Raw genomic sequence first — 25,186 nt, 5'->3', positions numbered from 1 at the left:
TCCCACCGAATTCCGAATTCAAGTTTGTACAATCATGATATTCATATCGCAAAGTACCGTGACCTCCTTACAAAGGCTACGAAGTAGTACTAGTGCCTGGCATATAGCAAAAATATCATTCCAAGTTAGATACAGGTATATAAGCATCGCGGGTAGACCGGAACGCTTCGCGATGATCAATCTCATGAGAGCGGAACCCGAATAACACTCCCGCTTGAGTCCGCAATAAACGGTGAAACTCGAGCTTGATGAGCAGCCACAACCTCAGATTCACAGCTTAGAGGCCTGCTGCTCCTCCAGCTCTTTCAGGTAGTGATGCGCTCGTCCAAGCATCCAAATGGGGAATGAAAATTTGAAGTTAGGGTATGAAATAGTGCAATTTTTGTTAAACACTCCTTCAATCGCCTCCTGCGGCCATGATCCATCCTGTGATATATATAAGCCTCTGAAGACCACCGTTATTCTGCGCTAAACTCACGGGTAATTGCCTATTGATGACCAACTGGACAGCCTTTCGGATAGGCTCGGGATTGGGATATTTCGCGTACATGAGGGCCATGGTCGCCCAACAGGTCTGCACGACCTGTGAGTTTTCGTGTTGTACCCAGGCACCCTGTTCGCAGGACTATACGGAACAAATTGGAAACTCAATCCCGAATGTAAATTTGGATGCACCCACTTTGTAACTTTCGCCCCAACCACCGTCATCTCTTTGCCAAGAGAGAATGAATTCACATGCTCGTCGTGCGTGAGAGCTGTTTGAGTAGTTCTCTCCGACTAAGGAAAGACTCTCAAGAGCAAACTGTGTTGCATATGTGAAACAGATTCCCCAGGAGCCAACCCAGCCACCTTCGGCTTTTTGCGCTTTGTGCAAGAACTTGATTGCACCTGCGATGGTTTTTCTGATATAATGTTAGGGCGGTAAGCGGGACAGTGCATTTTCGCTCACTGAATGTCAGCAGATCGGTAGTCAGGATAATGCCTCCTGAAGATGGATAGCGACGTAATAACCGAGGTTGTGCACTCTGGATAACAGAACTCGATCATGATGTCACCTACAGCTCGTCATTTAGATAGTGATAAAACTATGAGAGCAAATGACTGACCGAAAACTTCTGCAGGGTTCAGCCATTCGAGCCACTTGGGACCCCTAACCAACTCATAACTAGCGAATCCGCCATTCGGGTTCTGCATAGTTAGCATGACGTCCACAGCATCAAATAATCGTTGGTCCGAAATGATTTTCTCTGCGCCTCTGTGAGAATGATCAGTTGGCGGTTCAAACAGACCAGAGGGATACTGACTCGACTTGGTTTTGCAGATATAGGACCGCCTTCAGCCCCTCGCCGGTACAGTCACTGACCGTGTACCCCTGTTCTTTAGTGCTAAATGGCCAAGCACCCTTCGTAGTGTGACGGTACGATGTCTCGTAGTGCTTCGGGTTCTCCCTGATCTGGCAAATATCCAACCACCCAAGCGCCCTCGACAAACTCTCCTTATTCGCCTCCTCCTTCGCGAGGCCAGTCTCAACGAGCGCCTGCGTAATGAAGCCAATATCCCACAGCTGGCTTCCATTCGTCCCACACATCATCATGCCTTCCTGGCCAAGCCACATAAAGTCTGCGCGTTTGATAGCGTGCTGCTTGTATGCTTCACTGTCGGGGCCTTCCACGTGAGCACGGCAGATGAGGTTCATCATTTTGGAGACGGGTCCTAGGGTCTGGTACTCGGTGTTCTCATCTTCGAGGATGATGAGGTCATATGCACGTGCGAGAGCTGCCCGGCGGAGGGGAGGAATTGAGCAGCCCTCATAGATTGAAAGAATAGAGTTCATAACATCCAGCACAGTGGTATGAGGGGAATATAGGTCTGCTGCGCACACGTTATTACGTTGCGACGGCCAGTGGATCCGATAATAATTAGATGGGTATAGTTCCTGCAAATCGAATTGTCAGTATACACAGAGTAAGACTCGGCATTATAACTATCACCTCCCGGAGGGCTCGTATCAAGTCGTTTTCCTGCATTTTAAACCGGATACCGTAGAGATAACTCATTGGCACATATACGGTCCGGGTATGTATCCACCAACGATGAGGGTGGAAAGGCAGCCAATTAGGAAGGAGCCTTTCAGATAATTTAGACGTTAGCCCAGGCGCCAAAATGAAACCTGCAAACGGACCAAAGTTCCGCAGGGACTGGATTCACGCCGGCCCAATCATACACGTTCAAGATCGCGAGCCAGAACTTGCCCCAAGCAGGAGCACCAGTGGCTCCTCCTGCACTTAAGGTATTGATCAACATACCGACAAAGATGAAGAATGAGCGCACCAAGTTTGTGCAATGTCTCGCGAGCTCTTACGGCAGCCGGGTGATCAGCCTGCACACCAAGAATCCGAAGAGCAGTGTAGTTCAACGCTGTCCCGAAAACGGTTGAGTGTCCTTCGATATGTCTGTACGGATTTATGTAACTGGGCGAATAGCAAATACCATGTTACAACTTACATTCCCCAGCCACCATCTTCTGTGTTAGCACGGTTCAAAAGGTAGCGAATCATCTCCAGACGCTCCTCCTTCTTGAAGCTCATGCCAGTCACGTATGACCCAATGACAAGGCCGGGTAGAAGGAACATAGGGCCACCGTACTCGCCCGGCCAATGTCCATCATGAGACTGCAGGTGCTTGTAGAATGTATACCCATTTCGAGCAGCATCCAGCGCATCCTTCGGCTTGGCTAGGTCGGGCAAGTTCTGTGCGGCTGAGACCTGAGCGCGTTTGCGAGCCAAAATTTGAACAACACACGCACAAGTGGAATCCCAAGCCAGTATTTGTCTACATCATTCTGAGGCCACCTCTCGCATTCTTCGTCTGTTTGAAGGTAGTGCCAGGTGTGCCTTCCTCCGTCATTTACGAGCAACCTCCAACGGCTGTAGTTTGTGAAGGACTTGTTTCCAGACTCTGGGACGTCGAGCTGGGGCCACAGCGCAGAAACTTGGGTTTCTGTTGGCATGTACATCATGGCCGAAGAATGAGAGGCAACCTTTAATAAATGAAGTCTTCCGTCGTAAGATTGCAACCGAATACCTATGTACATAAGATATGTCAACGATTATTCATGATGTAAACAACGCGTCCACAACAGAAATCACAATTCTAGTGTTCCACTATGGTCAGTTTCCGAGACTCGTCCGTCGTCATCATCGAGTCTGGCAGAACGCTCATCAGAGCAGGCGTTGGCTTACACGACCTCCTCAAGGCGCCGTCTGTTGTTCGTATGATTCATTTTCGTGTCTGAAATTCCACATGTGTGATACATCCTACAGGAAATACAAGCTCGCGTCGGTCTGCGACGCAATCCAGGCGATAGTGCAAATGGCACATCCTCACTAAGGCCAGGCGAGAGCAGCGAGAATTTGCGTCCCTCTGCATCCAGCAGTCGCGCGTCGTCATTGCCTTTTCAGCCTAGTCCCTCGGCGAAAGTTCACGACTACCTTGTCGGCCCACAACTAGACGAAGCTCTTCAAGCTGGTCAAGATGTCATTGTCTCGTGGCCATTTGCAGATGGTGATGTTCGTGATTGGACTCAAGCGGAGGCACTTTGGTACGTTTGCAACTCTATTGTGGTGTCCTCACCTCACATGGTGTGACTAAGGAAATATGTTCTGTTCAATACACTTCAACTCAAACGAACTCAGAACGAGTCTCCTGTTATGCTGTCCATGCCAGCAGGCCTCTTCAGAGACTCGTCAGAACGCATATGTCAGATCTTCTTCGAGCGCTTCAATGTCGCAGGCTTCGGTCTCCTTGACCGTCCTATGGCCCAGCTCTATGCTGCAGGACAACTCAACGGAGTCGTGGTTGACATTGGTCATGAAATAACCGACATCACCCCAATTTACGATGGGTTCATCGTGCATAACGCTCGTTCGTCGACACCTCTAGGCATCAGAGACTGTCAAATTTACCTCGCCAACCTCCTTCGCTCCAACCAATCGGTCATGGCAGCGGCATCACCTCCGGACAACCCAACTGACCCAGAGGTCGCTCAGAGATTCGTGGATGACTTTGTCAAGTGCATTTGGATGGAGGGTCTTGTCCGCGTTCCATCAGACGGGCAAACAGTAGAGATACCAGAAGATGAGGGGGTCACTGATATAGCAGCAGTCCTCGTTGCTGGCAAAGAAAAAGCCGTTATTGAGACGGGGATGAAGAAAAAGCTGACTGCGAAGGCTTCTGCTGCGGAGCAAGCTCGCGCGAGGGAGATTGAGGCACTTGATCTTGTCACTGTGGAGTTCCGCGACCACTCTATCACTCTGGGTAAAGAGCGGCATCGATTTTGCGAGCCGCTCTTTGATCCTACGCTATTGAACGGGCTGCCTATTGAGCGTGCGGATCCTTATGAAGGGAGAATATTGCCCTTGCAGGAGGCTGTTGCGTTTTCCGTTCGCCAAACGGATGTCGTCCAGAGGCAGTACATTTGGCAAGGTTTGTTTGTTAATGGCGACCTTACCAACCATGTCAAAGGTGCGTGACCGTGTACCACTAGTAAATTTCGAAGTGATAATCGTACAAAGGCATCGGAGCTGCACTGCAGTCGCGGCTAGCGCCTTTCATTCTTAGCACTCCAGACCAGGCGACTGAAGTGCAGCCGCGGTCAATCCGAGTGCTAACTGTGCCTGAATACTTTGCGGAATACCGAGAAAAAGGAGATGGCCTCGCGGCATTCCTTGGCACTAGCATTGTTGCGAAGGTATGTGTATTGATTGAACACACTCAAGGGCTTTGTGTTGATGAGCTCCCTTTAGATCGCATTCAATGAGTCACATGGGAAGAATTTCGTGTCGAAGACTGATTATAATGAGAAGGGGCCACATGCTGTTTTAGAAATGTCTCCAGCATCGTTGTAACATCTTTTGCTATGCATATGATTTCAGTTCTAACTTCTCAGTACAAATGTTGATAATTGACCCCTTGAATGGGGGTGATCTGTCGGAGTTGAAACCATTTTGGTCACAACTGTACAGTTCATCACGATTTTGAAAGTTAGATTTAGACATTCTCATATCAAAAACCGCTCGCCGTCATCAATCTCCTCAAGACTCCCCGACACACATAAATCTATCAATGGCCCCCTCAAAGAAGTCCAAGGCAACCAAGTCGTCCGAGTCTATCTCGTCTCGTCTTGCCCTTGTCGTCAAGTCGGGGAAGTACACCCTTGGCTACAAGTCTGCCCTCAAGCAGATGCGCAGCGGCAAAGGTGAGCACTCCTTCTCACCCACGGGGACTGGAGCGTGAGGCTGAGAAGGTCCCTTGTGCTAATGGTAATTTTTGCCTTGTGTTTGCCCACTTCGCACCCGCGATCGTTTAGCCAAGCTCGTTCTGATTGCTGGTAACTGCCCACCACTGCGCAAATCTGAGCTGGAGTACTATGCCATGTTGTCAAAGACAACCGTGCACCACTTCTCTGGCACCAACGTCGCACTTGGCACTGCTGCTGGAAAGCTTTTCCGTGTCGGGTGAGTAGTCACATATTTTGATCCGTTCTCAAGCTAAACGGATTCTTTCAGTGTCATGACTGTCAGCGATCCTGGAGACTCTGATCTCCTCACCTTCGCAGAGGGAAACGCTGCATAAACCCAAAATCGCGATGAGATGCTGGCAGTATAGGTTCATGTGCTCTATTTTATAGCCATACTTCATACATCAGCACAATAACCCTTGCGTTTACCACCTGCTTTTATGCTTCATGCAATGTAAGGACGCTGCAGGATCTTCAGAAGATGTTTTCTATCTTCTAGTCGATGCATAACGGAGAAATAAGCAACGCTCTAGCTCGCGATGTTCCTCACCATGAGTAAACAAGAAGTGTACGTCGGTGGTTACATCTAGTGCATTGGCCAATGGTGTCAGGGAGGCTTCATGGCACACGGCCAATCCATACGTCCTGAGCGTTTCACGAACGGACAATGTATGGCAGTATGGGACAATGATGTGACAGTGCGCGACAACGGGGACGACGACAACAGCCTGAGTATGCGGCGATGAGGACGACGACAACAGTATGCGACAACGATGACAATCAACCGGCCAACTGAGGCTCTCCTTCTCTCGCCGCTACCTTCGCAAGACCAAAAAACTATGCTTCTCCATCAAGCGCGCTGCATGTCCGAGCCATTGACCACTCCATCTTTCGCAAGCTCTCCAAACTTCTGCTCGAAGATAGAAATACCGATGGTCGTAGAAACGAGATCATCGCGCGGAGGTGGGCGAGGCATGGATTGAGGATACGAGAGCCGTTGCTCCTCGCTGAATGACAGTGGCTTCCTTCGCACGTCGAGGACGACTTCATTCGAACGGACAAGATCATCCATTGGAATGATATGGTCATCTCTGTCACAGTCATCCTCGTCCGGCGCGTCCAATCTTCTCCATTTTCGGGATATCGGTTCCAGTGGTGCAAGTGGGCCACATGGTTTGTGGCGCAGTGTGACACGAGGAGCGGCGGTAAATTGCCAATTTTCGAGTACGTGCTTTGACGGCAATGGCGGGGGATGAGTCACAGTTCGTCGTGTTGGTGGTGCAGTAGGAACAAGCCTCTCAAAGGCCCAAGTCACATGTCTGTTGACGAGATCTTTATGATCGGTCTCAAAGTGTGACTCGAGCTGAGATGCTCGCGGAAAAACTTGCTCACAATCTGAGAAAAAAAATGAGTCTAAAAATAATGTAGATTGCAATTGAGAAATACCTCGGATTGGACAAGTAATTGTGAGACGAGCGAGATGGCTGATGTCCACATGTGCCTTGAGGGCATCCTTTGTGGCATGTATGCGACCTGCACATCTTAAATATCGGCATTGATAATGTCCTTCCTACCATGACAACAGGTAAGCATCACAAGGGAAGTTATGAATGAAAAAACTCACAATGTTGGACATGCGGTCACAGTGCCTCAAGGTATGCTGTATGATAGATAGGCATACATTAGTACTGACCAGTGATGAAGGGTGAAGTAAATGATATGGTAAAGTGAGGGAGTACTCCCTCCAAGAGCACATTAGAAAACCTTCAGCATGACCACTATTGACTTGAAAGCAAAGTGTTACAGCTGAAGATTTACTAAAGTACCCCTGGAGAGGAGTAGTACACTCAGTATACCACAATCAGAAGTCCAGAACGTCTATGACTAGTATTTATCTACAGTAGATCAAGAGATCAAGAGTAATCTAAATTCACCTTGGTCAAATTATACCAACTGTTTAGGATAACTGTGCACCCTTCCCACTCACATGGCATGGGCTTGATTACTTGATGAGCAATATTAGGGATTTCTCGAGGGGAAAGGAGAAGATCTGAAGGCTCAGTAACATCCAGCATCATGGTGGTTGAAAAAAGTTGCAGCTCCAGTGACTGTAGTGACTCCAGTGACATTTTAGTGACTATAGGTGTCACTATAGTCACTAAAATGTCACTGGAGTCACTACAGTCACTGGATTTCGTCATGAAAATAAAAAGAGGATCTCAGCACATCCGGACTTGTCGTTGTGCAATGTCACACTGGGACCCTTAGGTTGAATGCATACAGGATTCAGAGAAGGGTCAGAAAAGTATTGACTACGATCATGTTCCTGTAAGAGCTTTCAACCGTGCTTCAGCTGCTCGGGCCCTTCGTTCCCGCTCCACCTTTGCTCTCAACTCAGGAGTCAAGCCGACGACACCATCAGTTGCACCCGACAAACCTCCAAGCTTTCGGGGAGCTGTAGGGTCTTGAGAGCGAGGCTCTGGCTTTGCCTCCACCTGTTCGCCATCCTTGTCAGACTGTTTACCTTCCCGTTCTCGCTCCCTAACCTCCCGTTCCCGCATTTTCTCTTTTAGACCTTTCTTCCTCTGTTTTTTCTTCTCGTCCCTCGCTTCTTCCTTTTCCTTGTTAAAGCTGCTTGGGACACGCGCCGCTCCAAACCAGTCCCACCAGTCAGCGTGATCTCCTGCGCACTGGCGAAAGACATCACGGATTGCTCTTGTACGGGCCAAGTCATAGGCGGTACGGCGCGAACCTGGAGGAGACGCATTCGATGCGTCATATTCATGGGCAGCTTCATCTTCCTGACGCGTGCTTGAAAACGGAACAGTGATAGTTGGATCGGCGTGCAGTTCGTACAACAGCCAGCGTGTAACGTCTTCCTGGCCTGATTGCACGGCGACCTGGAGCAAGGATGCGCGCCGATCCCCAGTCCATTCCGGTATGGGTGCATCAACGCCACCGAGGGAAGCGCCTTCACGCTCCCAGAAAGATTTGAGAGGCTCCGAACGACCTTTGCTGATCATATCTAGTAATCGAGACCACTTCTCGCGGTAGGCCTCCTCCTCCTTAGTCAATCGTAGGGGCTTTGCCTTTTCAGGTGCTGGAGCGGGCGTGGAGGACGGTGTAGCTTTGGGCTTAGGCAAGGAGGCAAGGAACGCTTCGTCCTGCGCTCGGAGCGCTTCCTCTGTGAGGTGTGATATCTTCACTTGAGTGAGCTCCAGGAGACATCGCACAAGCTCAGATTGAGTCTGAAAGTAGAAAAAAATAAGAATCACGCAAGTGACAGCGGCAAAGAAAACGTACAGGTCGGCGCGTTGGGAAAGGGAATGTCCTCAGACGATCGTCTCCTTTGTTAATGACGCAATTTTCATAGTCGAGGAATATGCGCCTATTAGAGACACTAGCACGTAACCAAATTCTTTCGCAGTCCTGAATGTCATCAGCCCAGTCTTGAAGAAGGTTGCGAATTTCCTAGGAGTGTATGTTTAGCTATAGCAAGCAAAAAAGGGAAGACCCTCACATCTCGGAGAGCTTGCTCGCCATAACGACGAAGCATCGCACCTGCACTGATGGCAGCACCCTTGGAATTGTCGTTGACCGATTGCGAACCACCCTGTTTACGGCGAGCTAGACGCGATTTTCAGTTTAATGAATAAGACAATCATAAATATACCTACTGGTATAACGGTGAAATGTCTTGTGTTTCAGGATTGACGTTTCCGGCTTGGGTTTTGGTGGTTTCTTCTTCCCATTTGAAGAAACAGCAAAATCCTGGTCTTTTGCAGGTCTACTGACTTCTACTATTGCGCCTGCAAAATGACCTCCGGCAACCATAAACATAGCCCACTTGCGTCCACCTTCCACGCGTTCTTGGATGCTCTTCAGCTCCGCCAAGTATGACGGAGCAGGGGTATCTATTGGAAATAGCATTCTGTACATCCCGACTTGAGTGGATGGAGGCGAATGAAACCAAGTAACAGCTGTAAGCGGTGTTTGTCGCTCCTCACTGGGCGAAGGTGATCTCGATGTTCGCTTGATTTTGCTGACGAGTGCCTTGACTGCATCGGAGTCATCAGAACTCTCATCAGTTGACGCAGACCCTGAGAGGGAGTCTTCCAATCCTAGCTTGTAGAAGGCGGGCTTCGTCAAAGTAAACGATACAGCAGTCAGAAGTGCCCACCGTCTACAAGCTGCGCGAAGGCTGGCTCCGTCACAGGGCTGCCGCCCCTCAGGCGGATCTTTACATTGTATCGATGCCAATCGGATCGAAAATGAGAGCGTTGCGCAGTTACGTCTGCAAAGGTTGCTCCAAGACAAATGTTACACGCTCTCGCATTTTCTGATCCTGGAGGAGCTGTTTGTACGAGGGTCGAAACTTGGGGTGGTGGTCGACTAATTAGATTCCGTGGTGTGAGGGTCTCAAGTAATTCGGGAGGTAGCGAAAAGACATGGTATCTCTGAGCCATTTGTGCTAATCCTGCTAGTCTGTTAGTAAAATCTAAGCATGCACCATGGCAATATATAGGGCAAACGACGGACCCGTTGCAAAATGACTTGAAGAGAGTCACTGACAAAGGCTAATGTCATGACTTCGGAGATGTCCGAACTCAGTAAAGTACTTGGACTCAAGTGATTGGCTACTAAATCGGTTTTACAACTGTACCATTATTATGGTGTCTGCAGATTTCGTCGAACGCCCGGTCAAGAAGCTCGTACTGTTCGATGTCGATGGGACGTTGTCGCTCCCCCGTCAGGTAAACCAGCTTCCCGACGACTACCACACTTGATGTCGAGATCTCCCGACAGAGTGCATCTCCAGAAATCATCCAGCTCTTACGCAGCCTCAGAAAGCAAGTCGCCATAGGATATGTTGGCGGGTCTAATCTCCCCAAGATATCTGAACAGCTCAATGTTGGCGACTTCAATCGTATGAATCTTGTCCCCTTGACGGCTAAGATACTCATACGCATGCACAGTTCTGGAGGAGTTCGACTTTGGATTCTCTGAGAATGGCCTTACTGCGTACCGACTCGGAAAGCCGCTCGAGTCGCAGTCCTTCATCAAAACCGTAGGCGAAAAGGACTATCAGGAGCTGGTCAATTTCATCTTGCATTACATCGCTGACATGAACATCCCAATCAAACGGTGAATTTCTATTATATTTGGCTGTTGATCAGCCCATTTACTTGCAAATTGCAGTGGAACGTTCGTCGAGTTCCGCAATGGCATGATCAACGTCAGCCCTATCGGCCGTAATGCAACGTGTGTTCTCTTACGTGCTATTCCCCTGAGCTTGTGTTAACACCCCTGGGCTCCGCAGTGTCCAGGAACGCAACGATTTCGAGGCTTATGATAAGGTAGTGACATGAAAGAATCATCGATTACCATACTTATTGGTTCTCGGCAGGAACACCACCTTAGGGCGGACTTTGTGAAAGTTCTCCAAGAGAGATTCAAACGACTAAACTTAACGTTCTCTATCGGTGGCCAGATATCATTCGATGTCTTTCCACACGGGTGGGACAAGACTTATTGCCTTAGACATGTTGAGAAAGATGATTTCGAAGAAATTCATTTTTTCGGGGACAAGACATATAAGGTCAGAGCCGAGGTTTTTACCAAACTAAATTTCGTCAACTTGACAATTTCTGCGAAGGGTGGCAACGACTACGAGATCTTCAGTGATTCCCGCACTGTCGGGCACACTGTTGAGAGTCCTGCAGATACTATGAGAATCTGCAAAGAGCTCTTCCTGTCATAAAGCGCTCATTCGAAAGTTATAGAAACTCGAAGTCTATGGACTCGCATAGAATTTGGATAACAGACACAACCATACCAAATGACTCTTCGTTGGACTCAGCTAGATGTTGCCATTGTATGTTACTTGTGGACCATGACGGAATGTGTACATAAGCGAACAAATATGACCATACGTGTTTCTATCCCAAACGCGTCCTTAGTCTTCTTCACTGTTCTGAGTGACCGGACCTACATCATCCATTGCCCGGCACGCTCGCGATACTCTGTCGTGTGTGATACTCCTCCCAGCTACTGAGACGCGACGATGGTTGGCCAGACGAATTCCACACGGCAAAATCAGCCACTGGCGCGCACGCGGTAAGGATCGGGGCGCGTCACAAACGTACTTACTCAGATATATGTTTTGACAGCACCAAGCCAGATGTAAGCTCAGAACCCGCCGCAAAAAGGCGCAAACTGGGCACATCCAGCTCCCAGAAAACGCAAAACTCGTCCTTTGCAGACGTATTGGAACAGCTGAGTCAGGACAGAGCACATGACGGCGCCGGTACGTAGCGTGGAGACCTCTCCAGCACTTTATTTATTGATGGTTCGAATAGCCGCGGAGGGTGGGGCTGATAGCTGGGCCCGTCCGAATATTCCCTCCATTAATGAGAAGCGGGATAGTATCGGTGTGTACACATGTTGTCTAGCGCTCATCAACTTACGGTGCTATCCTTTGCAGTATTTCAGCAAATTGATATTGACGAGGCAACGGACTACAGCAATGGGTCTATCGTACTGAGGTTATTTGGGGTGACCGAGGTACCTCCTTTGCACTTGCACCTTCATGCAGCGCTCAAATTACCTTGCAGTGCGGAAACAGCGTACTCGCTTATGTCACCGGTTTCCTTCCTTACTTCTACGTCGCTGTCCCTCGCGGCTTTGACGAGTCAGATATTGACGCGTTCGCAGACCAATTAAACGTATGCATCGTGGTTGCCCATAACGTATATCGTAGCTGAACTTGCCTACAGAAACAGGCTCAAGGCTCCTTTGTGAGGCAAATAGAGATTGTCAAGCGGCGCAGCCTTTGGGGCTATCGTGGAGACGACTGGATCCCTTTCATGAAAATTACAATATCCGAACCGAGAAATCTCCCAAAAATTCGAGATAAGTGTCTTCGTTCTCACTTTCTGCATGTACTTATTGTTATTTGACCAACACGCTTGTTCGAGAGGGGTGAGTGCGGATTTCGGGACTTTTTCCCCACCGGACAACCTTGTTCGACGTTCGAGAGTAACATTGCGTACACCTTGCGTTTCATGATCGACACCAAGGTATGGATATACCTTTTGCAAGAGCTCAGAAATAACGTTTCTGCAGGTTGTAGGCATGAATTGGATTGAGATTCCTGCTGGTCAATACAAACTTGTGTCTGAGAAAGACAAGAAATCTACATGTCAGATTGAGCTTAAAGTCAGGTAAATTCCGATCCGTCGTGTCATGAATTTCAATGTCTGATGGTATTTTGTACCAGGTGGGATGCCTTCGTCTCGCACCCACCAGAAGAAAACTGGCAGAAATTTGCACCTCTCCGCATACTGAGCTTCGATATTGAATGCGCTGGACGAAAGGGCATTTTCCCCGAGGCACAGGTTGACCCAGTCATACAGATCGCTAATATGGTGACGAGGCAAGGTATGGGATCTGCAGTCTTTTCTGTACATTCGCTTATCGTTGGATTTCAAGGCGAGACCAAACCGTTCATTCGCAACATTTTCACTTTGAATACATGTTCACACATCGTCGGCTCACAAGTGATGTCGTTTGATGACGAAGCTGAGATGTTGCAGGCCTGGCGCGACTTTGTCGAAGAGGTCGACCCTGATCTTGTCATCGGGTATAACATCGCAGGCTTCGATTTTCCATATCTTATGGAGCGAGCAAAGCATCTCAAGGCAAATAAATTCCCTTATCTTGGTCGCATGAAGGGTACGCGCCTCTGTTCGCTGTGATAAGACGCGATTTATGTTGTCTTGAAGGTTCCAAAACTCAGACAAAGGACACACACTTTTCTTCAAAGGCATACGGACAGCGCGATTCCAAAGATACAGAGCTAGAAGGTCGGCTACAACTTGACGTCTTGCAATTCATGCAACGTGAGCACAAGCTACGCAGTTATACCCTCAACTCTGTTTGTGCACAGTTTCTTGGTGAGCAAAAGGAAGATGTGCACCACTCCGTCATCACAGAGTTGCAGAATGGTACACCAGAGTCCAGACGTCGGCTGGCCGTTTACTGTTTGAAGGTGATAATATCTTTTGTGTGTCGTCTTTGTCGTTCTTATAATTGCCACAGGATGCATATCTTCCCCAGCGATTAATGGACAAGCTGATGTGCTTCGTCAACTACACCGAGATGGCACGTGTCACGGGTGTTCCCTTTAACTACCTTCTTTCCCGTGGCCAGTCTATCAAGGTGCTTTCCCAGCTATTCCGCAAGGCCAACGAAGAAGGATACGTCATTCCTGTATTGAAGGGCGAGGGTTCGGATGAGCAATACGAAGGTGCTACTGTCATCGAGCCGAAGAAAGGATACTACGATACACCGATTGCTACTCTTGATTTCAGCTCTCTATATCCGTCTATCATGATGGCGCATAACTTGTGTTATACGACGCTCCTCGAAAAGAGTACTATTGATCGCTTGCAGCTCGTCAAGGACGTAGACTATATCCAAACCCCCAATAACGGTATGTTAAAGTTGTTGAATATGCAGTTTGCAGATTGATCAGCTGATGCTTTTGAATAGATTTCTTTGCTACCAAAGCAAAACGAAAGGGTCTACTACCTACTGTTTTGGAAGATTTGATCTCTGCTCGTAAGCGTGCGAAGACAGATCTCAAGAAAGAGACGGATCCATCCAAGCGTGCAGTCTTGGACGGTCGTCAGCTCGCTTTGAAGGTGATGTGGATTCAGCTAGTACAGTAACGCTCCGATCTCATTGAATTGCAGATCAGTGCCAACTCCGTTTATGGATTCACTGGTGCGACGATTGGAAAGTTACCCTGCCTTCCTATTTCCTCCAGTGTCACAGCATATGGGCGTCAGATGATTGAGAAGACTAAGCAGGCAAGTCTTGGTCTGTCCATCAGTGAACATCCGATTATTGACCCGTTGTAGGAAGTCGAAGCAGAATTCTCCATCAATAATGGACACGCTTATAATGCCGAAGTAATTTATGGTGACACTGACTCTGTCATGGTCAAGTTCGGGCCTGCGGAGCTGGAAAAGGTCATGGCTCTCGGTTAGCACCAGCCAGCAACCTCACTCGCACGCGATTTGAACCATTCTACAGGAGCGGAGGCTGCTGATTTTGTGACGGCAAAATTTGTTAGACCTATCAAGCTCGAGTTCGAGAAAGTTTATTATCCGTACCTTCTCATCAGCAAGAAGCGGTACGCTGGATTGTACTGGACAAAGCCAGGCAAATGGGACAAGATGGACTCAAAGGGGATCGAGGTTTGTCATCATTGGCGTTTGCCTAGCCGCTTCCGTGGATACTGACTCGTAGAATCTAGACAGTCCGGAGAGATAACTGTCGGCTAGTCTCGACGGTCATCGAGACTTGCCTACATAAGATGTTGATCGATCGAGACGTCAGGGGAGCTGAGGAGTAAGTGCATATTTTGTTGTTGTTGTTGTTGTTGTTGTTGTTACCAGCTCAACTATTTCAGGTACACGAAGCGCGTCATATCAGATCTTCTGCAGAACAAGGTCGATATGTCCCAACTGGTGATTACAAAGGCTCTAGCCAAAGCAGGTATGTAAGTCTTGAACGAGAATTGGCCTATGCTTTAATGTCTGCAGATTATGCTGCAAAACAAGCGCATGTGGAGTTAGCAGAGCGCATGCGGCAACGTGACGCAGGTTTGTGACGGATGTGGCTATTTGATTGTATGTCCTAATATCCATGGTCAGGTTCTGCACCGGCCTTGGGTGACCGTGTCGCCTACGTTATTGTAAAAGGGATTAAAGGTGGGATTCCGCCAAGTATCATGGTTCCATGCTGACTTGTGAATAGGCGCTGCTGCGTACGAAAAATCCGAGGACCCCCTTTATGTATTGGAGAACAACATTCCCATCGATACCAAATACTACCTTGAAAACCAGCTCTCAAATCCTCTCATGAGAATTTTTGAACCCATCCTGGGTGAGAAGGCAGCATCGTTGTGTAAGTAGTTTCATTGGCTGCATGAGCATCGTCTTTTGATACGTTCCACAGTGTCGGGCGCGCATACCAGGACAATCCAGATCGCAACGCCAACGGTTGGCGGTCTAATGAAGTTCGCAGTGAAGACAGTAACATGTCTCGGGTGCAAAACACCATTGCGGTCCAATAACAGCGTAAAGAGTGAGCGGAAACAAAAAAAAACTGATCCTATCTCACTACCGCCTTTGCAGATGGTGCCGTGTGCAATAACTGTCGACCAAAGATCGGGGAGTTATATCAAAAGCAAATCGTAAGCGCGTCGCAGCTGCAAGTACGGTTCTCGCGACTGTGGACACAATGCCAACGTTGTCAGGGGTCTTTGCATCAAGTGAGGTTATGTTTGCTGTTGCTTCGACTATCATTGACACTGCGGTTGACAGGATGTGCTATGTTCAAGTAAGGACTGCCCGATCTTCTACATGCGGAAGAAGGCGCAAAAGGACGTAGAAGATGCGAATTCTGTCCTCGAGCGGTTTGATGCAGATCTGTGGTAGTTGAAATCGATGTATCGTTGTTTTTCGTTTCGCTTGGTTTCACAGCATTCTTGTATCATCAATCATCATGGAAATATTTTCTTCAAGTGTGGTCCAGCTTGAGTATCTAAAGCAGTCGCAGGCACTGGGTTAAACGTCTGATCCCCGACGACGGAGCTTGAGGCAACCGACACGGACAATCAACGAGGTGGGGTCGCAGAGAACGAGCCTCTTACTTTCTCAGACGCAGATGCGACTACGAATCGCTTTGAACTTGAAGCTTGAAGTTACGTCCTCCATTCAATTCGAAGAGTATTTCTCAGCATTGTCGCGTTGACTATATTCTTCACGCTCAGCGAATGATGGGGAGCAATAATATAGAATTCTCTTCGCTACTGCTTGTTTGAAACCCCGTAAGCAACCGGCCGTACATAATTGACTTGCTGTGGCGACTTGAAATGGAGGGGGTTCTAGACAAAAATGCGTACTAACAGTATGTATTTAACAAAGTATTATTGTGAGCGACAAGCGTAAGCTACAACTAGCGACGACAGACTGAAATTTAAGTAAGAAGTAGTGTCCCAATGCAAAGTACCTTTGTGTGTATCGGTAATGGTGGTGTGAATGAGTGGACACATGCTGCGTGCCCCGTCTTGCAAAGTGTCGAGTTCCTGGGAGTTGAATTGCATGGAGGAGCAGTGGCATAGAAACCGGAGCACAAGCGAGGACAGATGAAAGCTAATCTTCGGTCAAATCAAGGATCTCCATAGCGGTGTGCTGCCGTCGCGAGACCTTGCATTCTAACTTAACACGTGAGGGCTTCCGGTCCTCAGACGAGGCCAACTGCGCACGTAAACGCTGGAGCTCCATCTGCAAGAAAAAATGAGTTGAAGGGAAGGATGTCACCAAAGCGAGAATTTACCTCAAGATGTTGAATTCGGGGCTTCACTTCCTCTGAGGTCAAACTTGAAGGCTGGTAAGGTCCGTCGATTATTTCAACTTCATCGCCATGATCATTGGCCTCTTCCTTGACTGGGTTCTTTGATGTCAACGGTGCGATACCCATTGCCTGCAAGATATCTAAAATTGAAAACTGGTGTGAGAAGCAGATATGCGTAGAAAGCAACATGGCTCACCCAAGCGCGTGTATTTGAAAACGAAGACAGTTGCAGGACGGTTATCTGGTTCGAGGCTAGAGCTGAACTTGTGTTGCACCTGACGGGGAACTTCTTCTCCAAAGCTTAACAGATGACAATTATTAAAAAAAACACGAGACATGGGGTGCAATTCTACACACATGACGCGATGAGCGCATGCCTTCTTAGAGCGTTCATGCACCCTGCCTTCACGCACGCGAAGGGTGTGATTTCTCAATTTACCGTGATTGATTGCCTTTTTCGTGTACTTCCCCGTGTTTACCACTAGCACAATCTGACCTATGTCATTCGAATTTTGATCACCGAGCATAGAGTCATCATCTGCAGTTCATTAATGTTAGAAGGATGATCTAGATATCTTTGTCCACGCTGACCAGTAAGCTCAATGTTTGAGAACATGAAATCTCTGGTGACTGAGTCATTGACCAGACATGTGAAGTTATTCGTACCGACCCCGCCCGGGGGCACCATGTGCGTAGCACAGGGAACACCATCAACGGAGACGGTTGCACGGATGCCCCAGGACTGCTGAGTTGTGTTCATCCACCTGACCCCAAATTTCTTAGGGAAGCATGTAAGACTTTCTTCAGTGCATATAATGAATAACACACCTTTCCCTCTTCCGATGCGATCCAGCAGGTTATTCTGTTCTCTGTTGGTGTGGTGGAAAGGATGACATCATACTCCGGAAGCTCCTCGCCGTCAACGAATACACAAGCAGACAAGTCTCCGAAAATCATGAAGTAGTACAACGAACGTAGAGCAAGACTTAAAGCTTAAGTACTTAAGTACTCGTGGGCAAATCAAAGAGTTGACAATGTTTGGGTTTTGAGCATAATGGGTGAATCACGTGCAGCCGCGATCTCACGTTTAGAGTTCGCTTTTTGGTGGCTGTGCTCGCGTATGTACATGGCGTGATGCGTGACTCTGTGACAAGGCGCGTTTGTCACGTGCTTTGAGAATGGACTGATCATCATTTGTTGAACAGTGAACACCACCAAGGACGGTAACCAAACGGTAACAGCGAGTTCATTTTTACGACAGCGTTCAGGACGGCCGACACATTATTCAACGGAAAATGAATTCAAGACGCGCTAGGATTGCAGATACAGAGAACTATGGCTCGGACTCAGGTGGTGACACCGAACCAGATACACCAAGACCCACACACCGACAGGGCAGCAAGAAACGGATCAGCGATGTCTATGGCGGTGAGAATGATGCACAGTCTGAATCTGGACGCCCTCCCCTAAGGGCGGTCAACATCAATGACGACGCTGCTGAGAAGCGCAGGCGGAGGAAGAGCAATAAGCTAGCTGTCATTGAAAACGCGGAAGCGGGGCCTTCGACAGAGCGTCAAGATCAGGCAGAGTCTTCTAAGGCTGCACAGGCGAAGCAGAAGCAGCAACAGCTCACCTCTGTAGCCCCGCCTCCTGTTATCAACGTACCCCTAGACGTCATGAGCTCCAACTTTGAGGAATGGATGAAAATGGCGACGGACAATGTACGTGTATTAGTGGAAACTATATATCGCTCTTACCATAGTTATCACCAGAAAATCAACGCTGCGAACTCATGGAACTTCGCACTGATTGATTACTTCCACGACATGTCGCTACTCCGAAATAACATCGACAATTCCATCAACTTCCAGCGCGCTTCATGTACGCTTGACGGCTGCGTTAAAATTTGGACTAGTCGCGTCGACTCCGTTGGCACAGAAACAGGCAAGCTGCTCAGCAATCTTGCCAACGAAGGCATGGTTGGCGCAGAAGACGATGAAGCCTTGTCCGACAACCCTGATAGTCAAGACCCGACGCAGGCGAAGAAAAAGAAGAAATCGCATCGCCCCGACTCTACGCTTGCTAAAGATGCCTCACAGCTCCGGAGCAAGAAGCTGGATCTCGAGTTCCGCGTCGACCCCCTTTTCCGCAAAACTTGTGCAGACTTTGACGAGGGTGGTGCACAGGGCTTGCTAATGAATCACCTCAGTTTGGGGGTTGGAAGTGATGGTGGTATGCGCGTCGTTTTTGACGCGAGTGACTCTATGGGCCGAGTGGCAGACGATGAAGAGGAGGAGGAGAGCCCGCAGAAGATGTGGACATCAGTTACCTACGAAGTATGTTGAAAACCGTTTTGGGCGAAAAAATACTCATTATTATACCAGATCAATTTTTGCCTGACTTGGATATTCTCGAAGATAAGGCGATCTCCCATTCGCTGGTCACCTTCTCGTTTGCCAAAGACAGCAACCACACATTTGACGACTCTCTCTACCGTGATGATACAGTCGATAATAAAGCTGATGATGACGACGGCGACGATGTGGGCTTCGGAGACTACGGCGCAAATGATCCACCCATGGACGTGGATGGTGGCCAGGACTTCTTCCAGGGCGACCAAGCTGTCGATGATGATTATGACGGTGGGGATGCTTTTGGTGGGGGTGACTATGGGGGTGGCGAGAATGGATCGGTCGGCGCCGAAGGTGATCAACGACATGCGGCACGACCAGGAGGCGCATTTCTTCCTTTCGACCCACGACGTGCACCGAATGAGCCAGATCGTGTGGTGGCCATTACGGACGCGGACGGAGAAAACGCGATGATGGGCTACTTTGATCAGAACCTCATGAAAAACTGGGCAGGTCCTGAGCACTGGAAGCTGAGAAAAGTGGTCCGGAAACGTGAGTTCTTTAGCTCATTCATGAAAGCCATATTAATGAAGTTGCGCTACAGCAGAAGCTGACGCTCCGAAACCCCGGCGAGAGAAGAAGGAAGCATTTAAGATCGACTTCCTGACGCCCGCCGAGAAAGACATCAAGACAATTGCAAATGAGATGTTTGCAAAAGTCACGCGGGGGGCTGGTATTACTTTGCCCAGTTATGGAGGTTCAAAGACTGGCAAAAAGGCTCGGGGCAGCCGTAAAGCAAAGGAGGAGAAACGTGATGAACATACTCTTCCTGATGACATGCACTTCTCAAGCAGGCAGCTCGTTACCCTTTTCCTGAAGCCCAAATTCTCAGTACGTGCAATTATTCTCGTGAGGACATGAGCTGACACATGTGCACCTCCAGTTGAAGATGCGTGGACAACCTGTCAGATTTAATGAAAACGGCGACGGAGAGGTTGACGAACAATTTTGGGCACAGGCCGCGGCGAACCAAGCTGCAGGTCGTGCTGCAGCTGACAATGATGAAAGTGAGAATATTATTTATCTACGATTTATATGTTTTAAACTCATTGCTCTGCAAGCCGGTGATGGACTGAATATACCCTTCAATACCCAGTTCTTCGACAATGACTATGATGACGGCCCGGGCTTTGATGACGGTTTTGACGGCGACGGTGCAGCACTGGAGGACTCTGGGGAGCAAGATCTCTTGGCTGCAACACAAGGTCAGACGCGGCGGGTTCGACCAGAATTCGTCAATTATGCCAAGCGTGCCAAACGGGTAGACGTGAGGAAGCTGAAAGAAAATATATGGAAGGGCTTGGACATTAAGGTCGGGAAACCGAAGGAGGACGACGAAGAGGACGATATGGTTTGTCTCTTTTGAATCGCTCCGCCTTTTCTGCTCACCCGCCCATAGGATGTTGATGACTCGCCTCTCACTAACCCTGCCGAACATAGGGTTTTCAGCTCAGTGATATCCGGATTACAGAAATCGTATCCGAAGGACAAGATGGAAGAGATCAGCACGAGCTTCTGCTTCATATGTCTATTGCACCTTGCTAATGAGCAGGGACTGAAGCTACAGACTTCTCCCGACTGCCAGCTAGACGAGGAGGTTGAAGCTGAGAATACAGCCATGGACTCTGAAGACAGAGACAAAGTGGGAGATATATGGAGTTTGAAAGTGCGCCCACTGCTTTCGTCATTGATTGTGACTGACCCTTTGCGCCCATAGGTATTTAGGGACCCAGATGCCACCCCTGCTGCTTAACTGTAATCGATCGACGTAGTTACTTCCCTTGGCCCGCCATCGACTTATCGATATTTTTATTTCCATCTGTTACTACACCATTTCTGTGTTGTTCTTGCTTTCTCTTATAAATATCGGTTTAAGCACATAATAATCTGTTGTATACCGCCGAATGGACGAGATGTCTTAAAATTCTACCAAGATACAGTTTCGAATTCAGGTACTAAGGCTACAATGTGATGCGGTATCTAGTTCCAGCTACATTCCGGGGAAATTGTTAAAAATGTTAAAAATACAAGTAATTCCGTCTTTCCTCAGCTCATAGTATGCGAAACAAATGGACCATATGATTTAGCGCAATCTGGCCTTCCAGGTACGCCACAAATTCTCCTGTTTCTTCTGATGCTTGACTTTGAGCTCCAGGAATTCCTGATATGCCTGTGCAGGCAACTCAATCATGTCCGTAGTGGTGGTACGAAACGGGAAGACGGTAAGAAGGTCTGAGGGGGCGATGCGCGCCTGAGGGACGGATGAAGCCAGGAACAGGTGGTCGCCAAAGGGCGTATAAGTGTACACGTCCAGCCATCGATCACGACGATGGTGAGAGTAGTCTGAGGCAGCTGCGTAGAGAATTTTCTAAGGAACTTGATCTTGAACAGTTTCGGCGAGCACGTACCTTGTGCAAGTTGTATGATCATGACTTGGTGCTGCACAACAGCGATAGCGACTGTTCCGCGATTCATGATGGGCGACGATGAAGTATATGGAAATTGATACAATGGCCAATAATGTCAAAAAATACGAAAGGAATGAGAGACGGCTCTCTGGTAGTAGATAAAGCCCACTGGCAATTGACAATGGAGACTTGGGAACGCTTGGGAAACTTAAGGGTCATCCTCAGTTATATGAGCATTTCTGACAGTGACAGAGCGACGGTCTGTCAAGACTCCTGAGGCTTGACCCTTGTCATACGTACAACAGTCGATTCCCTGTTCAGCGGCGAAGAATAAGAAATGGCCAACCTTGTCACCCATCCATGCTGGCTAGCACTGTCCAAAGGTAGTACAACACGTGACGGACAATAAACTAATGGCCAAAAAGGTTTTCGTGCAAAGTTATTCTTGAGGAGAAAGTACAACGACATGGAAGAATGTGCTGACTTGGAAGGTCGCGATAAGGATATCGGATATATGACATACCCTATGATACCATTTTGGGTATTGACTTTCATTGAGAGCCGAAGATCCTCTTTATCAAGTTCAGAAGATGCGGACTAAAATTTATGCATCGGATAGCTACGAAAACAAGACAGCAGAAAGCATAATAATACAACAGCGCACAACAAGTTGACTATGAAGGAAGTTTGAGAACGAGAAAATTGTAACAACTTGCAATGGAATAAATCTCACGCTGCACACACACGTTATAGTGAACGGCAAAGCTGCGAAGAAATATTAGTCCTGTGACGGAAAGCATGGGATTCGTGGGGGGAATTTGAAATGGTGAAAGCGATAAGAAATCGAAGTCTCGGCATCCCTCTTGAGGGAAAATCAATGGGCCTGAGAAATTAGATACTGTCTTCCACCCCACAATATGAAACTAACCTCAGAATCATCAGGCTCTGCTGGATGCACCCCGCACCTGTCGCCGAAGTCGTAACTGAGGCTGCCAACTTCCTTGCGACACATGATCCAAACTGACAAGGATGAGATCTTCAAATTTTATGCGACGGGGACTAATCCTCCACATAGGATCAGCGCCGGCCTCCATGTGGTGAGTAGCCATTTTCTGAAAAAAAAAAACCACCGAAGGAAATGATTAAAATTTTCGGCAGGAGAGAACGAAGAAACGTGAAGTCTTACTCGAACAAATTTGCGTATGCAGGTAGCAAGGTTCTTTGCAAGTCTTGCTTTAGTGATGGGGCCTGGTGTCTTGCGATAGTCTCTGGTAGGGAGCTGACAATTCCAAGAAAGATAGCCAGGCCACTGTTATTCAAGTTCGCGATCAGTTCATAACACCCAGATCGCAAGGTTCGTGGCAGACCTCTATTCTCAATGAGATAGATCGGCCGCCGCCTTCAAACACCAGGTCATCCCTATCGCTAAGACGTCTCGAATTTTTTTCGAGTATCTCTTCCAGGGATATACCCAGCTCAGATGGCTTCTCAGCGTAGAAGAAGATGGGCGAAGATAATATCGCCGTGTGTACGTACTTCTGTCGCTCGGTTTCTCCTCGCGGCTGATACACTTTTTGAGGAACGACAGTGGTTCCGGTCGGAAATATGGCAAGCTGGAGGTCCTCCTCCTGGTCGTCGACAGGTTTCCTGAAATTTGAGCGACTACTTGCCCCGGTGTCCTTGTACAGTCTTGGTAAGAGCTTACAGAATCACAAGAGAAAAAAAAACTTACCCAGCTCTCTAGAGGAGACCGACTTATCTCGCTGAGATCGCTCCCAGAGTCTTCGCATACGCTGTCGGTGGTGCCAAAAGCATGCAATGGCGTGAGTTCCGCTTGGATTCGCTACAAAAAATGGGTTATCGCCGACCCACCCAACAAACCATGAACTCACCATTTCTGTCAACTGCATGTCTGTGTTGGAGTTTGTAAAGGAATCAATCGGGAGCGTGTGCTGTTCCGCTTCACAATCACACATTGCTAGTGTGATGCGGCTGTCAGAAATGCCGATGAGGGTCGAGAAAGCATCCCAATCCCAATCCCAATCCAGCGGGGACTCTGAAGTAGGCCGCAGCGGCAGTTCCAGGAATCCTGCAGAGCATGATGACTTCGAGGATGAGTAATTCGAATATTTAAGATTTCAAGAAAGAGAGCAATAACTGACATTACCAGACAGTGTACGAGCGGTCAGATCATCCGCCGAAGTCGTCCCACCGTTCAATAATCCGGGTGCTTCTGGGGTGGCGAGCTTGTCAAAAGAAAAGGGGTTGGCGTTGTTGAAGGACATGAATGACGAAACGTCTGACATTCACTTCTGTAGTCCTTTATCAATCTCATCGGTGAATTTTTGTACCGACGCAGAGGGTTCAGTGAAAATGACCAAATGACCAACACCAATAGATCGCGTAGTTCCTCTCCTTGGAAGGCCATCAACTACAAGTTGCTGTGAAACTCCCACAGCTGTGGAACGTCGGATACACCGGGAATCCGAAGTGATACTGATGATATTGAAGTCAGGAGCTGGGCTAGCCCCAGTCACCCCAAGATCTGCCTTTGTAGATGACTCTAGATATGAATCAGCTCAATTCGTGAAACACGCGCAGTACAAATTTATCACTTACGAGTGTAATTTACGAGAGAATTAATGTTAGTAGGGGCTGCTTCGGCTCTCATTGCAAGCGAAAGCTCTTCGCCGAATCCCCCGTCTTATTTACGATGTCTCTGATTGCTGATACACGACGTCACCAGAAAAAATAGATTTCTTGCTTGCCTGGCAAGGCAGGAAGGCAGTGTCCCACGATCGTTCCGAATGTTACGGGAACAGGATTCGCAACATGGTGGCAAGTAAGCGCTAGTAAACGTACCAGGCTTGCGGCTCGAATACCCCCTCTTTCAGCTCCACAACGGGGTATGAAACTATTAATGGTAGTATTAAGCTGCCAAGGGTTAGTCTCCCTAGTAGGCGAACCATTGAAGTTGGAATCGATACCACTGGTCATTCCATTCTTTGATGCTCGGAGGTTCCGGACCCGTAAGTAGGGAGTAACACTGCTCTTGATGTTGCCTCTGCGGAGATCTTGTACGCGATACTCTTGTTGGTCGATCAAGAAAACGGGTCGCGCTCCATTCAACTTCCCGGGCCCAGAGGGACAGGCAGGGAAGCGGCCTGGGCAAAGGTGATACCTCGAAGAAAAGTTTGAACAGGTCTATCAGATGCGCAACGCTTCCATACCTAAACTAATTTTTTTCCGCGAGAAGGGATGCGGCGACGCGCTAGTCGTTCATAAGATGCGCACCGGCCAAACGACTGCAATCGGCAACGTGAACTGCGCAATTTACATGCAATTCTGAGCCTTGGGCCCTGAGGCCTGAGATACACGATAAAAAAGTTACGATATGTCATTTGAATATCCGTCATGGACTATGGTCGCATTCCGTCGGAATGGGCTGAAAGGACCGAGTACGTAAGCCTTCTAACACAGCTAGCAACGACTTAGACTAGTCTGCGTTTACTTGGTCTTCAGAATTATTTTTCTTCATAAATCTTGCTTTATTGCCCGCTGGGGCGATACCTTTCAGATACGCTTTAACGTCCACGCACACTCCTGAACCAACGAACGTGTATGTCTACCGCTCCAACACC

General features: G+C 48.3%; 11 protein-coding genes across 11 annotated transcripts; 5 read left to right on the top strand and 6 right to left on the bottom strand.

Moving 5' to 3' along the window:
* Positions 1–21: 21 nt before the first annotated feature.
* On the bottom strand, positions 22–3,069 carry DEU56DRAFT_832852 (terpenoid cyclases/protein prenyltransferase alpha-alpha toroid). The gene is made up of 11 exons (XM_041354618.1): positions 2,807–3,069; positions 2,506–2,750; positions 2,332–2,453; positions 2,183–2,279; positions 1,992–2,127; positions 1,305–1,936; positions 1,107–1,255; positions 950–1,055; positions 680–902; positions 479–625; positions 22–426 (listed from the first exon to the last, which is right to left on the bottom strand). The coding sequence occupies exons 1-11, from the start codon at positions 3,017–3,019 to the stop codon at positions 271–273; spliced, it is 2,226 nt and encodes a 741-aa protein (XP_041203153.1). The 5' UTR covers positions 3,020–3,069; the 3' UTR covers positions 22–270.
* A 97-nt stretch (positions 3,070–3,166) lies between these two features.
* Positions 3,167–4,907, top strand: DEU56DRAFT_746132 (actin family; the record flags this gene model as incomplete). Its single annotated transcript, XM_041349186.1, has 5 exons — positions 3,167–3,268; positions 3,324–3,601; positions 3,653–4,524; positions 4,575–4,750; positions 4,806–4,907. 5 exons carry the CDS (start codon positions 3,167–3,169, stop codon positions 4,905–4,907), a joined length of 1,530 nt encoding a protein of 509 aa, XP_041203152.1.
* Positions 4,908–5,031: 124 nt separating this feature from the next.
* Positions 5,032–5,892, top strand: DEU56DRAFT_78617 (60S ribosomal protein L30). Its single transcript, XM_041352349.1, has 3 exons — positions 5,032–5,257; positions 5,369–5,516; positions 5,568–5,892. The coding sequence occupies exons 1-3, from the start codon at positions 5,125–5,127 to the stop codon at positions 5,632–5,634; spliced, it is 348 nt and encodes a 115-aa protein (XP_041203151.1). The 5' UTR covers positions 5,032–5,124; the 3' UTR covers positions 5,635–5,892.
* On the bottom strand, positions 5,837–7,410 carry DEU56DRAFT_832847 (uncharacterized protein). The gene is made up of 4 exons (XM_041354617.1): positions 7,234–7,410; positions 6,924–6,959; positions 6,746–6,869; positions 5,837–6,694 (listed from the first exon to the last, which is right to left on the bottom strand). The coding sequence occupies exons 1-4, from the start codon at positions 7,375–7,377 to the stop codon at positions 6,150–6,152; spliced, it is 849 nt and encodes a 282-aa protein (XP_041203150.1). The 5' UTR covers positions 7,378–7,410; the 3' UTR covers positions 5,837–6,149.
* Positions 7,411–7,482: 72 nt separating this feature from the next.
* DEU56DRAFT_832845 (uncharacterized protein) lies at positions 7,483–9,834 on the bottom strand. Its single transcript, XM_041354616.1, has 5 exons — positions 9,480–9,834; positions 8,977–9,420; positions 8,820–8,926; positions 8,603–8,770; positions 7,483–8,547 (listed from the first exon to the last, which is right to left on the bottom strand). Exons 1-5 carry the CDS (start codon positions 9,763–9,765, stop codon positions 7,618–7,620), a joined length of 1,935 nt encoding a protein of 644 aa, XP_041203149.1. The 5' UTR covers positions 9,766–9,834; the 3' UTR covers positions 7,483–7,617.
* Positions 9,835–9,868: 34 nt separating this feature from the next.
* On the top strand, positions 9,869–11,248 carry DEU56DRAFT_832843 (eukaryotic phosphomannomutase). The gene is made up of 7 exons (XM_041354615.1): positions 9,869–10,053; positions 10,106–10,226; positions 10,276–10,444; positions 10,499–10,561; positions 10,620–10,656; positions 10,707–10,898; positions 10,956–11,248. The coding sequence occupies exons 1-7, from the start codon at positions 9,970–9,972 to the stop codon at positions 11,058–11,060; spliced, it is 771 nt and encodes a 256-aa protein (XP_041203148.1). The 5' UTR covers positions 9,869–9,969; the 3' UTR covers positions 11,061–11,248.
* On the top strand, positions 11,243–15,893 carry DEU56DRAFT_832838 (DNA polymerase family B-domain-containing protein). The gene is made up of 24 exons (XM_041354614.1): positions 11,243–11,416; positions 11,470–11,606; positions 11,659–11,730; positions 11,784–11,863; positions 11,914–12,024; positions 12,076–12,211; positions 12,266–12,378; positions 12,425–12,522; positions 12,579–12,739; positions 12,791–13,033; positions 13,084–13,349; positions 13,400–13,793; positions 13,853–14,004; positions 14,056–14,172; positions 14,224–14,347; positions 14,399–14,562; positions 14,622–14,716; positions 14,778–14,863; positions 14,911–14,970; positions 15,022–15,078; positions 15,125–15,274; positions 15,326–15,454; positions 15,505–15,641; positions 15,694–15,893. The coding sequence occupies exons 1-24, from the start codon at positions 11,364–11,366 to the stop codon at positions 15,805–15,807; spliced, it is 3,249 nt and encodes a 1,082-aa protein (XP_041203147.1). The 5' UTR covers positions 11,243–11,363; the 3' UTR covers positions 15,808–15,893.
* A 262-nt stretch (positions 15,894–16,155) lies between these two features.
* Positions 16,156–17,777, bottom strand: DEU56DRAFT_832831 (uncharacterized protein). Its single transcript, XM_041354613.1, has 6 exons — positions 17,555–17,777; positions 17,318–17,504; positions 17,084–17,264; positions 16,923–17,026; positions 16,709–16,866; positions 16,156–16,656 (listed from the first exon to the last, which is right to left on the bottom strand). The coding sequence occupies exons 1-6, from the start codon at positions 17,681–17,683 to the stop codon at positions 16,525–16,527; spliced, it is 891 nt and encodes a 296-aa protein (XP_041203146.1). The 5' UTR covers positions 17,684–17,777; the 3' UTR covers positions 16,156–16,524.
* Positions 17,778–17,898: 121 nt separating this feature from the next.
* Positions 17,899–21,051, top strand: DEU56DRAFT_832829 (condensin complex subunit 2/barren). Its single transcript, XM_041354612.1, has 9 exons — positions 17,899–18,447; positions 18,499–18,999; positions 19,029–19,062; positions 19,111–19,629; positions 19,682–19,968; positions 20,021–20,144; positions 20,199–20,488; positions 20,537–20,803; positions 20,855–21,051. Exons 1-9 carry the CDS (start codon positions 18,022–18,024, stop codon positions 20,888–20,890), a joined length of 2,484 nt encoding a protein of 827 aa, XP_041203145.1. The 5' UTR covers positions 17,899–18,021; the 3' UTR covers positions 20,891–21,051.
* DEU56DRAFT_894278 (uncharacterized protein) lies at positions 21,052–22,040 on the bottom strand. Its single transcript, XM_041356363.1, has 2 exons — positions 21,546–22,040; positions 21,052–21,489 (listed from the first exon to the last, which is right to left on the bottom strand). The coding sequence occupies exons 1-2, from the start codon at positions 21,610–21,612 to the stop codon at positions 21,221–21,223; spliced, it is 336 nt and encodes a 111-aa protein (XP_041203144.1). The 5' UTR covers positions 21,613–22,040; the 3' UTR covers positions 21,052–21,220.
* A 159-nt stretch (positions 22,041–22,199) lies between these two features.
* DEU56DRAFT_78395 (uncharacterized protein) lies at positions 22,200–23,628 on the bottom strand. Its single transcript, XM_041352179.1, has 5 exons — positions 23,438–23,628; positions 23,278–23,388; positions 22,913–23,224; positions 22,732–22,854; positions 22,200–22,657 (listed from the first exon to the last, which is right to left on the bottom strand). The coding sequence occupies exons 1-5, from the start codon at positions 23,519–23,521 to the stop codon at positions 22,484–22,486; spliced, it is 804 nt and encodes a 267-aa protein (XP_041203143.1). The 5' UTR covers positions 23,522–23,628; the 3' UTR covers positions 22,200–22,483.
* Between the last annotated feature and the right edge of the window lie 1,558 nt (positions 23,629–25,186).

This window comes from Suillus clintonianus (genome assembly GCF_016758775.1).
Source record: "Suillus clintonianus strain FC179 chromosome Unknown DEU56scaffold_119, whole genome shotgun sequence".
NCBI lineage: Eukaryota > Fungi > Basidiomycota > Agaricomycetes > Boletales > Suillaceae > Suillus > Suillus clintonianus.
The sequence above is the reverse complement of the archived record's forward strand: the minus strand, read 5'-3'. Positions and strand labels throughout refer to the sequence as shown.